The sequence below is a fragment of the Halichoerus grypus genome, chromosome 14, assembly GCF_964656455.1.
Source record: "Halichoerus grypus chromosome 14, mHalGry1.hap1.1, whole genome shotgun sequence".
Lineage (NCBI taxonomy): Eukaryota > Metazoa > Chordata > Mammalia > Carnivora > Phocidae > Halichoerus > Halichoerus grypus.
Genome location: NC_135725.1, coordinates 93,459,968 through 93,472,426, shown reverse-complemented (window position 1 = coordinate 93,472,426; position 12,459 = coordinate 93,459,968). Strand labels below are relative to the sequence as shown.

Sequence of the window (12,459 nt, the reverse complement as noted above, 5' to 3'; positions counted from 1 at the left end):
TGTCGGCTGGGCTGGAGTCTGGTATGTCCGGCACAGCCTGACTGCTACCGTCTCTGTTACCGTCTCAGGCCCGAGGCGCCTGTTTCTGGGAGCCTGGGGCTCCTGCGCTGTGCGTGGGCACTTCCGGCTGCTCGGGTTGCCCCTTTTGTGGTGCCCCGTCCCACAGATGCACTGCTGCGTCCTGTACCCAGCGGAGCGCTGTGCTTTCTGGACTCCAGATCCGTGGTCTTGGGAGCCAGCCGTCCTGGGGCCCCCTTGGGCACGGTCCTGCGGTCAGCAGGCATGGTTGTGTGTTGCCTGTCGTCCACAGATACATTGTCCAGTTGAGCTGTTTGCAGCGAGAGGGCCCGCGCGGCACCGGTCCTCCCGCGGGGCCAGAGCAGAAGGCTGGCGCAAACCGAGCGTGAACGGAAAAGTAACCGCAGTCCACACGTGGCTCGGCCGTGTGTAGTGTTTACACAGTCGTGCTCACGTCTTCTATAAAGAGTGAGCTAAGGGAGACTCACAGAACTGAGGAGGTTGTGGGATGTGTGGGCGCCGCTGGGGCGTGATGGTGAATTCTGGCTTGAAGTTGGTCAGTCACATGTAAGGCTGGAAACTGAAGGAGGAACCACATCAACATATTATTTAGAAATATGAATGTAGCGCGCCTGGGGGGCTCAGTCGGTGAAGCATCCCCTTTGGTCCAGGTCAGGATCCCAGGTCCTGGGATCGAGCCCTGCATCGGGCTCCCTGCTCAGCAGTCTGCTTCTCCCTCTGCCCCTCCTCCAGCTCGTGTTCCCTCTCTCTCTCTCTGTCAAATAAATAAATAAGTAAATACAATCTAGAAAAAGAAAAAGAAATATGAATGTACATATCTAAAGGGACAGCTGAAAGAGTTCCTGAGAGTGGTTGCCTCTGAGGGGGAGTTTCAGGGAAGGAAGCCGAGAGGCTCTTCCCTTCCGTATCTGTGTGAGGTTTGGGGTACTCAGGAGGCTCTGCATGTCTCACTGCGATGCAGAGGAAGGCTGCCTATGGGAACAAAGTCTTTACAAGGCCTCAAGTACGCAGAATAAAGGAGGAGAGACAGAACAGTCTCCATCAGTGTAGAGAAGTGTGTTGTAGACAATAAACACTCACAGGCACCCTGCTGACCACGGGGCATGACCGCTTGGGGCCAGACTGGATTATTTAGAGGTGGGCATGCTTGTGTGGGTTAGCTCGTGGGTCCTCACTGCAAGCCCGCCCCTGAAGCCAGCTCTAAGCTTCCCCAGCCAGCAGGGGCAGCTGAGGCCGCCTGGGTCCCTGCACTGGGACGGAGGTGGGCCCTTGGTGGGCTGCCGGTCAGCGTGGGGAGAATAGTCTATCACTCTCCACCAGGTCCTCACGCCTCGAGCTGCCTGTTGCCTTCCCTGGCCTCACCTTGAGGACGGACCCCGCTGTGGGCGACGCGGCTGGTGACCCCACTGCTGGGAGCGAGGGCCATTCTGCAGGTGAGTCTGCGCCCCCGATGGGCTGCATCTGGCAGGGCCAGGTATGGGGGGCGCGTGAGGAGTGGGGTGTGTGTGCGCTGTGTGCAGAGTGTATGTGCGTGGGGCTGTCTGCGGATGGGCAGCATGTGTGTGCACAGGGAGGCAGCCCCGGTGGAAGGCGTCCCAGCGCTCCAGGCTCGTGTGGGGCTGGGCCGCATGGGCCCACCTCGAGTGGACGCAAGCGCAGCCTTCCTGAGGGCAGTGGGTAGGCGCTTCCGTGTGCCCTGGGAAGGGAGCCTCCAGCTCCCGAGGGGCAAGCTACGTGGCCTCATCGTCCCAAGGCGGGCTGCTTGCTGGCCACTGGCTCGACGGCTGCCGGAGGACTCTGTGGCTGGGCCAACACTACAGGGGAGGACCGAGCCCCACATAGAAGTGGGGGAAGCAGGCGTGTGTGGCGATGGGGGGAAGGACGGGTGTTTCTCTGAGTCTCTGGGCTTGACACACGCATTTTATTCATCTTGCCAAGAAGCAGCAAGGAGGGAAGTGGGGTGTGTCTGAAAAGCAGGGGCCTGGGCCAGACTGCAAACATGGGAGCCCAAAGCCCCCCATGGCACCCCTGCCCCGTGCCCAGGCCCGGGGTCCTGACCAGAGATGAGGGGCCTTTTGGGCGCAGAGACCCCCTTGGTGGGGTAGGGAGGCATTTTCGCTTTGGTGGCCGGGGATGTGGTCAGCAAAGAGCTGTCTTCTCATTTCGACCCTAAGAACTGGTCCCCAAATCGCAGCATGCCTCTTTTGTCCTGGATGGCCATGGTCTCCACACTTCCCCCCCAGGGGCCTCCTGGGTCATCACTTTGGGGTCAGCTCTGGCCATTGAGCCAACCAGCAACCAGAGACAGGAGTGAGGATCTAGGGTCTGGAGGGCAGGGACCCAGGTCCTGGGGTTGTAGCTGGTGCCCACAGGGCTCAGAGGTGCACAGGGAATCTTCAGGCCCCTCCTCTCTCTGGGCCTCACCCATGGCCTGCTGGAGCTAGCAGAGGGGCAGGCCACCCTGAGAACACACACAGCCCCCCCATCAGACACAGCCCCCCCTCCCCGATCAGACACAGCCTGGGTCTCCGGGCCTGCGCTGGTGTCCAGGTCAGCAGATGCGGCCAGCCTTAGGAAGGCCTCCGTGGGCGGCCTCAGGCCAGGGCAGCTCTCTGCAGTGGGCATCATCTGTCTCTCCCCCGGGTCCGGCTGAGCACCTCCAGGACGCTTCTGGCCCCTCTGCCGGTTTTGCCCCTGAGGACCTTCCTCTCCTGTGGTCCCTGGGAGGGTGATACCCCTGAGGCCCTCGGGCATCCACGTGGTTCCTCCGGCTGGGTCTGCGGCTGGTGTTGAGGCTTCATGAGGGGAAGGATGGGCCAGTGAGGACAGTGGCCTTTTCCTCCCGACCTCCGCTTCCCTGGGGCCAAGAAAACATTCTCCAACTGAAACATCAACTGGGCTCAAAGATTGTTTCCCCAAGAAAACGTGGCCTTTGTAGGAGCAAATGGAGCTGAATCAGAAGTTGGGTGGTTGGGGTTTTCAGGCAGCGCTGGACTCCCCGTCCTTGGGGGTTCGGAAGTTCCTTCTCAGCACAGAGGGAGGGACAAGTGCCAAAGCTCCAGGAAACCCCTTTCCCTCCCTCGGACCCCCAAAACACGGGGCCCCCCCAGGGCATGCAGTCAACACTGCAAGGCTGGCCCCTCCGGGCATCAAGTGTTGGGGTGAGGGTCTGCCCTGGCCCCTGGGGCTGGGGAGCCATCCCTGGGCTGTGACCTGAGAGGCCAGGAACCCAGGTGGCACACACACACTTTCCTCGCTGTTACTTAACCTCCCTGTGTTTCCTTGTCTGAGAAAAACGGTCGTAAGCCAGTGCTCCCCTCCATTTGTGAGTGCTGAACACACACCTGCCCGGAACAGAGAGCTGTGAGGGGTCAGCTGTGAGCACGTTTAGTCTTGGATCCAGATGGCATTTATTCTGCTGTGAGATAGGAGGGGCCCGACTCGCCTCTATTTCTAGAAGACATTCGGGTGTCCCGACAACACTCCGTGAACGGTCCACGTCCCCCCAGTGATCACATGCTGGGTTCCCCTGTGTCTCTGGGTTTGTCGCCAGCTTTCTGCTCTGGTCTTTGTCCACTCGTGAACCAACAGCACGCTGTCCTAGTGACCATGGTTTTATGGTGATTCACTCTCTGGCGGGACTAACAACTCTCGTTGCTTTTCGTTTCTGTTTTTGTTTTCTTTTCTCTCTCTCTCTTTCGGCATCAGAATGGGCTTGTTTGGTTCCACAGAAATCCTGTATTCTTACTGAATTGCCTTACCCTGGCGGTTGGCCCCGGGGGTGCCGGACAGCTCATCGACGGTGTAGGAACGCCTGCAGCCCCCAACACCCTCCCACCAAGGGCTCTGCTTCCCGCCCTCGAGCGCAGCCTGGCCTCGGTGGCTACTTCTGATGAGTCGCGGTGACCCTTCCCTGAGCCCAGGCGCCAGCCATGCCCCGCCCCTGACCTGCAGGACCGTGACCCTAACAAACGACAGTGCGTGTTTGGGGTAAAAACCGGCCCTTGCTCAGGCCAACAGCCAGGCTGGACGCCTGCGCTCCGCAGCTACCCGAGGATGGGCAGGGTCAGGACAGCCGCCCCGGGGGCGGAGGTGGACACTGGGATGACCTGCAGAGCGGGCGGGTCTGGCCGGGGCAGCCGGGGTTCAGCGCGTCCAGCACCGCCTCCCGCTGGTGCCGAGTGGGATCCCAGACCAACCGCGGGAGCCTCTGCGGGTCCTGACCTGGGTCTCTGGAGGACGGCCGGGTGGCTCAGGAGGGGGTGCTTCACGGAGACCACGGGGGGGAGGGGAGGCCCGGTGAGCACCGCCCAGCTCAGCCACGCCCGGCCATGGTTTCTGAGATTTCTCTGCTCCTACGACCCCCACAGAAAGTGCCCGTTTTATTTCTGTCTCACCCGGCTTCATGACAGGAAATAGCAGGCCGTCGTGTTCACGTGGCCGCTGAGCTGTTTTCTAGAACGCATCTGTTTCTTAAAGTGAAGGCACTGAGTTAGCTCGGTGGTGTTTTGGATGAAGTGCTGTCTATCTGCCCTGCCCCTCCCTGGCCCTGCATTTCTCTTCCTCCTGTCAGCGACCTCAGGGGTGCCGCTGGGCAGCTAGCGGCTCTCGGTGTCCAGTGGGCACCAGGGAGGCAGGAGGACGGGGGGACGGGGCAGAGGGTGAGCCACCCCTGTGCCTCCTGGTGCGGCTGGAGCCTGAGGCCCCCTGGTGCATGTGCGGGAGGGCTGTTGGCGGGGACAGCCCGTGAGGCCCGCATGCTGGACAGAGAGGAGCAGCCCCGGCTGTGGGTGTGGAGGTTTCACTCCTGAAATGAGTTGCTTCTCAGTGTCCTCCCTGCACAGAGCCTCCCACCCCGCCCCCACCTGCGTGGTCCGGGGATGGGGTCAGGGGCCAGGCACAGGCCAGAGGCCATCTGTCTCAGGCCCCCATCCTGCTGTCTGGCCCTCTGCCTACAGGTCCACGTCGTCAGGGCGGGTTAGCTATGAACTTGGGCCTGGCCCAGCTCCAGGCCTGGGGTGGGGACGTGGGGGCCATGCCAGGCGGCGGGCATGGCTGATGTCCATCCTGTGGACAGAGACCCCTCGGCACCAGGCTCCCACTTGCCCTCCTAGGCCCAGCCTCCTGCCTGAATCCCTAAGTCAGGGCAGCAGGGACCCAGGCCTGCCAGGTCCCTGCCCTGGGCTCTGCAAAGCGACACTTAGTTTGCTTATCTGTTCCTTCAGACAAACATCTCCCAACGCCCTCCTTTCTGTGTCTTTGGATGGGTGTCAGCTGAGAGCCCCCTTCAGCCTAGGGGACCTCCCTGCCCCACCGCCCGCACCCCACCCACACCTCACTGCCCACCGGGCCATGTCCTTGCCATGCCCCACCCCACTCAGAACTGCCTTGGTCCCCTCCTGCTGCACCTTGGGCTTCCAGGGCTCTGCCCGAGGCCACTGGGCTGGTGACCGTGTGTGTGCAAGCCTGGCCCTGGCACCGTCCCCAGCTCACTGTGGAGCACCCATCAAGGCCCGGACCACAGCCTCGAACAAGGCCGATGTGGTCACTGCCCAAGAGGGACAGATGGCCGGCCCTCTGCCGTGTGCGGCGCCCAGCTGTGGGGGCCGGGTCAGGAGCACGCCCAGGGCAGAACTGTTGGGTGGGGCCCAGGTCTTGGCCGCGAAGGAAGCAGCTGAGAGCAGGGCTGTCCCCTTAGACAGCTGGATGGCTCTAGGTGAGGCGGGGCCAGGACCTGCCCTGCCAGGTTCCTGCAGGATCCTTTTGATTAGTGGGAATCTTGTCCGTAGTTGTATTTTTTGGGAGACCTCTCTGCCCCAAGGTCATCAAAATATTCTCCCAGAGGCTCTATTTATCTGTCTTCCATGTTTAGATCTTCTGGGGGTGGGGGCAGTGAGGGGTGTGGGTGTGAGGCAAGTGATGCTCCAGCATCCTCAATAGGGACACAGAGTTCCTGGGCTCCGGGGCCACCCTGGTCACGCATCAGGGTCCCGCGCGTGCCCAGCTCCGGCTCCAGGTCTTTACACGGGTCCGTGGCTGCCCTCTCCAGGCCGGTGCCCCTCAGCCTTAGCTAGGGTGGTGCTAGGGTGGTGCTTGGCGCGGGATGGGGTAGTCTTGCTCCACTGTGATTTTGGACAGATTTTTTTTTTTTTTTTTTTTTTAAGATTTTATTTATTTATTTGAGAGAGAGAATGAGAGACAGCATGAGAGGGAAGAGGGTCAGAGGGAGAAGCAGACCCCCCGCTGAGCAGGGAGCCCGATGTGGGACTCGATCCCGGGACTCCAGGATCATGACCTGAGCCGAAGGCAGTCGCTTAACCAACTGAGCCACCCAGGCGCCCTGGACAGATTTTTAAGACAGGTGGACACATATGCATGCCCTCCCAGCCCCGCTGCTGGGGTTGGGACAGTATGGCATCTACTGATTGTGGGACAGGTGACAACTTTTCTTTTTTATTGTATGGGATGGCCCTTCCTTCATTAGGTCTTTTAATTTTTTTCTCAATATTTTATGGGGTTTTTTGCATGAATTTCTTTTGTTAGATTTATCCAAAGATATTTGAATTTTTTTGTGCTGTTTTAATTGTTTTTAATGTTCATTTCTGTTTGTTACTTGTTTATATGGAAATAATTGGTTTTTAGTATTGGCCTTGTGTTGAGTATCCAAGCTACAACAAGCCTGCTAAGTAATCCTAATACCTTCTCTTTATTTATTTATTTATTTATTTATTTATTTATTGGGGGGGCAGGGAGAGAGACAGAATCTCAAGTAGGCTCCGTGCTGAGCATGGAGCTCGACTCAGGGTTCGTTCTCACGACCCCAAGACCGTGACCTGAGCTGAAATCGACTGAACCATCCAGGTGCCCCTAGTACCTTCTCTTTAGATTCTTCATGACTTTCCACAAAATTGTGTTTTCAGTGAGCAGTAATGTTTTTATTTTCTTGTTTTAATTTTTTTTAAAGATTTTATTTATTTGACAGTGAGAGAGAGAGAGCACAAGCAGAGGGAGAGACAGAGGGAGAGGGAGAAGCAGACTCCCCGATGAGCAGGGAGCCCGATGTGGGGCTCGATCCTAGGACCCTGGTATCATGACCTGAGCCGAAGACAGACGACGCTTAACCCACTGAGCCACCCAGGTGCCCCTGTTTTAATTTTTAAAGACTTGTATTTTCTAGAGCAGTTTTAGGTTGACAGCAGAATCCAGAGGCACAGGATTTCCCGTGTCCCCACCACCCGCGCCCCTGCAGCGTGCGTGCGTCACGGTCCCCTCCTAACACACCAGCACCCAAAGCTGACCGTGCGCGTCAGGGCTGCCCTGCTGGCCCCGCGCCCCGAGGTGCTGTCAGTCTTCAGCATTAAGTCCTGTGCTTGCCGAGAGTGTTTCTTACAAACATCTTTTTTTCTGGGCGATGAAGTTGCCTCTATTCCCAGTTTGCTGGGTTGTTTCTTAAATCATGAATAGAAATTGTGTTTATGAAATGCTCGTTCTGCATCTACTGAGAGGCGCATATGATTTCCCCTTTATTCCTCTAACGGAGCGCAGTGGTAGACGCCCAGCCCGTCAACGAGCCTTGCTTCTGGAATGCACCCAGCGTGTCACTCCCCCTCCCGTGCGGTGCGTCCGTCTACCCACTGCTGTCCGTCTGGGTCCCTGAGTCTGTGTCCTCAGGTGGGCGGCCGGCCCTCCAGGCTTTGGTCCAGGTGTCCCCACCTTTCCCTCTGAGTCTGGTCTTCCGCGGGAGCCCAGGGGTTGCTGTTGTCCCCTCAATTCTTGGGTAGATATGCAGGTGAAGTCCCCTGGGTGAGCCCCGATTTGACCTAGGGCATCTGTTGGTGACCTCCCCTCCCCCAACGTGTGGGCTCAGGTCCTGCCTCTGACCACCACCATGTGGGGGGCATGGCCAGGGTCCTGAGTAAATGCAGGGCTTCTCCCACCTCCCTGGGCTGGGGCTGGACACAGGCTCTGAGCCCCATGGCCCCTGATGTCACCTGGCATCCGCGCTGGGCTCTGTAATGTCCTCGTGGGGCTGTGGAGGCCTAGGGTCGGACAGCGGCCGGGCATTTGCAGCAGGACTTGCTTAGTGAAGAGGGGTTTCTACAGCCCTGGGGGCGGTGCAGTGAGGCAGGGGGGACCCCGGAAGGGCCGAGCAGGGTGGTGCTGCCCTGCGGGCCGGGGCAAGTGGCCGCAGGGGTGGGGCGGGCCCTCCCGAGGCAGCCAGGGGGCGCTCGTGGCTGTGGGTGACTCAGAGGCCGCTTTCTTTCCCCAAGTGGAGAGCAGGCCGCAGACACCTTCCCAGGCCAGCCCACCCTCCCGGGCATTGACCTTAAACCTGGTCTGAGGGCACAGGGTGACCCCAACTTCCCCTGGGCCTCGTGTCCCAGTGGGGTCCCCGTCCTGACCCGCAGTCCTGCAGTGGGGCTGGGGACTTGGGCAAGCAAGAGAGGACCAGGGCTGTGGGGGGGGGGCGCGTTGGGGAGCGGCCAGCTGTGTGGGGTGCAGCAGGGGCCGGAGAGCGGGGGTGGGGAGGCAGAAGCCGGGACCACTCTGGGGCCTCGCCAGGGGCTGGAGGCCAGACTTGGTGGGCCGTGGGTGGGGTGGGCTGGGACATACACGGAGGGCGCGATGGTCAGGGCTGTAGGCTTGGCCCTGGCGTCCACTGCCCCTTTCCCGCTCACACAGTGTGGCGACTCTGAGACGGGCCGCTCACCACCACTGGAACATGAGGCCTGGGCTTCCCCCAAGCTGTGGACAGAAGCCCGTCCCAGTGAGCACCGCGGATGGCCAGGCCACAGGTCCCAGGGAAGGGGCAGGGGGAGCCCTGGCCAGAGAGGGCACAAGAGTCCATGGACACCGGTGGCATCTGTGGGGGGCCCCAGGCGTTGGTCAAGGTGGGGTTGGTGGGCTCTGCATAGCCCCGTCTTGTCCCCCCAGGCCAGGACCCGCTCCTGTTCCTGCAGGCCTGCAGACGCTGTGGTCCACGCGGGAGCTGCGGCAGGTGGGTGAGCTTGTGGGCGTGGGCCCTCCTCTGGCCTCAGTGGGCCACCCTGTCTGAAAGTTCTGGCAGATGCATGGGGGCTGGAGCCCTGGGCTGACCCCCACTGGACACTGGTAGACACAGGCCCCCGAGGCTGAGAGCAGGAGGCAAGGGCCTGTGGCCACCACCCAGCTTCCGCACAGCACAGGGGACCCAGTGGGCCATGACCGCCTGTGTGGCGTGTGGGGCCGGGGTACTCACCAGTTCTCACTAGCCTTGCTCATGGCCTCCTGCCCCAGGGACAGCCTGTCTGGCCACCGGGAGATGCGTGCGGCCTGGGCCTGGAGGGCGGCTTTGCCCGTGCGGGTGGTGAAGGCACCGCCGGACCCGTGGGCGCCCCTGCCCCGCACTTTGCTCCCGGAAGCAGCAGAAGGATGAGGTGGCCCTGGTCACCGCAGTGAAGGCTGCAGGGCCCATGCGTGGCTGGAGGGATAAGGCCCGTGTCTCGTGTCTTGCCTCCCGCTCCCAGCTGAGGGTGGGCAGAGTGTCCAGACCCGGACCAAGCTCACTGGGGCAGGCGTCCGGCGCAGGTGCCCTCCAGGAAGGGGCTGCAGGCTTGCGGAGGAGGGGTGTCCGTGAGCTACGGAGGCTGAGGGCGCTCCTGCCAGGCCCACGGCTGGCTTTGTGGCGCGGGGGGACCAGCGCCTGGCTAACGGGTCAGCCAGACTTCTGGGGTCACCACCCGTGTGTGTGGGCGACAGGCCTGGGCTCCACGCACACCTGAGCTGCGGTGGCCGTCACCCTCCTCTCGACTGCCCGCGCTGAGGCTCTGAGCAGTTCTAGCCATCAGCTGGAGAAAGCCAAAGTTTCGGCAAAAGCCAAAAGCTCTTTTTAATTTTTGTCTCCCATGGCTTTGAGTTAATACAGAGGCAGGCTGACCATGTTATTTAGTGAACTGACTTCACAGATTCTCCAGCTCAGGCCGCCCTGCGTGTGTGGGATGCGCCTCACCTGGTCATAGTGTGGTGTTTGTGAGCTTGTCTCTGTTCCTGGCGTCGAGGTGAACTAACCTCATAAACTGGGTTGAAAGCGTTCCTTCTGTTACCTTTCTCTGGAACCGTTGGTTGAAGACCGGAATTCCTCGTTCCTGGAGGGTCTGGAAGAACGCAGACCGTCCTGCCTGGTTGGGCTTGAGCCCGGGTAGGGGGGGACCGTTTCTGGGGGGCTTTCCGTTTCTGGTTTCTTGCCCTAGGAAGCTTCCACCTCACTCGTGTCATCATGGCTGCCGGCCTGAGGTCCCCCACGGTTCTCAAGACTCTCAGGTGTGGGGGTCGAGGACAGTCCCTTGGCTCAGTGCTGTCCCGTGGCTGGTGCTGGCCCCGCCACGGTCTCTCTTCTTTCCCAGGTGCTCACTGACAGGTGTGCGTCCCCCGCTACGGTCCCTCCATCACAGGTCTCCACGGGTAGGGCTCTGTCGCCCGTCTTCTCGATCTTCATTAAGGCGCCTCCTTAGACCGACGTGTTCTTAATTTCCAAGCACACGCAGGGTTGTTTTGAGCTCTTTTGTGACTTGTTTCTGTCTATGAAGGAGCACGTCCGTGTTCTCATTTTCGGCGCTAGAGGCCTGCTGGGAGGCGGGTCTGTGTGCGTCTTGTGAGTGCCCTGGGCAGCTGTGTTCTCCGCCTGGAGCCAAGCTTCTGCCTGAGGGACACGTGCTGTCTCCCCTGGGTTCACTTGCCAGAACTGGTCCGGGGTGGGTGGGCAGGCACCGTGCCGCTCAGTATCTGAGCTCGGACCCCGGTGATGGCCCAGGGGCCGGCGGCCGCGGGCGGAGGGTCCCCACAGGAACCACAAGGCGGTGGGGCATGTGAGTGGCCAGGACAGAGGCTGCAGGCAGGGGAGGCGGGCTGGTGGGCTGTGGGGCCTGGGGCAGAGACGGGCAGTGGGTTTGGGGTGTCCTCAGAGCCCCCTGGGAGGGAACAATAGGAGAGATGGTAGGCACAGGAGGGCGAGCAAACGGGAACGACGGTGTTCCCCAAGGCAGGGCCCAAGGGGGCAAACCCCTGGAGCTTGCTTGAAACACTGGCTCTCTTGGGCAGGCCCCCGCTCTGCTGAGGACGGGTCCGTGGGGGCTCTGGCCCAAGCCCGCGTGGGGTGACTTCGGCAGCACTGAGTCCATGAGGTCCGGGGTGGGGCGAGCTCTGTGGGGCAGCAAGCCCACCTCTGGAGTGTGAGCCGGGGGGTGACAAGACATGGGCCCCAGCTGGATGGCAGAGGGGGGCTCGAGGAGTGGGCAGAGGGCAGGAGGGAGGGAGGGGGTGGCAGCCAGGGTTCCAGAGCCAGGGTTCAAGGGATTGTCAGCGTAGACACAGGGACCACCAAAAGCTGAGGAGCAGAGTGGCACCGGAGAGGGGGCCATGGGGCCCGGACTTAAGCCTCCAGGACAAGGGGCAGCAAGTGGCCAGTGGGTGCTGGACAGTGTGTGAGGTCCACCCTGGCAGCAGCAGGGGCCGGAAGGGCAGGAGGGGCTCGCGGACGCTACCCCTCGGGGCCCCTGTGTTCTTCCCTGAATTTTCCTTCCTCCACCATTTTAGGCATGTTTATTGTCTGTCTGCATTCCCAGACCAGTGTCCTCCTGTCCCAGCACTTTCCCTGTCCTGTGGTGGTCATCACTCAAGGCGCATCGTCCCCGTGTGTTCTGTGGTTCTCACCTGAGCGCCTGTTAGTGAAGCTCTTTCCCGCCGGTGGCGGCCCCCGCGTGCCTACCGAGTGGTCACAGCACGATGGTGCTTCTCCTCCCCCGACGGTGTCTCCGGGACCCCCCAGCAGATGCGGATGCACGTGATGTCCCAGCCCAGGTGCGCGGGTGCCGACGGCAGCCCTGGGCCCTCGTAGGCCTCCTTTCCCACAGACCCTCTCCTTTCCCGGGTGTTTGTAAAGGGAGACTTGCCAGGTCTCCTGAGTTCCCACAGATACTTGAGGGGAAAGTGCATTTCACGTTTGGTGAGCATGCCAACTTGCTCAAGTACAGTGGTTTTAAAATTAGGTTCGGACTAAGTAGATGCTTGCTCTGCGTGTCCTGGGGAAGCATCATCCACACGGTGATGCGAGGACCAAGGCCCGTGTCCCGGTTCTGCACCCTGCTTCCTGCCTATGGCTCTGTGGGCGGGGCCCCCCGCCTGGGGGCTGCTGAGCTCAGCAGGGGCATCTGTGTGGGAGAGGGCATGCAGACAGGACACGGGTGACTCTCCGAGCTCCAGACCTGAGCAGCGCTTTCCAAGGAGAGAGTTCTGGCCCAGGCCGTCCCCAGGCTGCTCTCAGGGCAGAGACGTGGGAAGGGCCATGGGGCCAACAGCAGAGGGGGTCTGCGCCTCCCTGCTGACTTCCCCTCCGCTGTTGCTTAGTCACTGGCAGGGGGAGCGTGTGACCCAGGTCTGGTCAGC

The 12,459-nt window shown here is 61.0% G+C and overlaps 1 protein-coding gene across 1 annotated transcript in view; it reads left to right on the top strand.

Moving 5' to 3' along the window:
• The window catches only part of EXD3 (exonuclease 3'-5' domain containing 3), a 77,354-nt gene that overhangs the window by 16,087 nt on the left and 48,808 nt on the right, over positions 1-12,459 (top strand). The window contains 5 exon segments of the mRNA XM_078061312.1: positions 1,360-1,472; positions 3,748-3,843; positions 8,974-8,997; positions 9,000-9,041; positions 10,269-10,338. Coding sequence (XP_077917438.1) covers positions 1,360-1,472; positions 3,748-3,843; positions 8,974-8,997; positions 9,000-9,041; positions 10,269-10,338 — 345 coding nt within the window.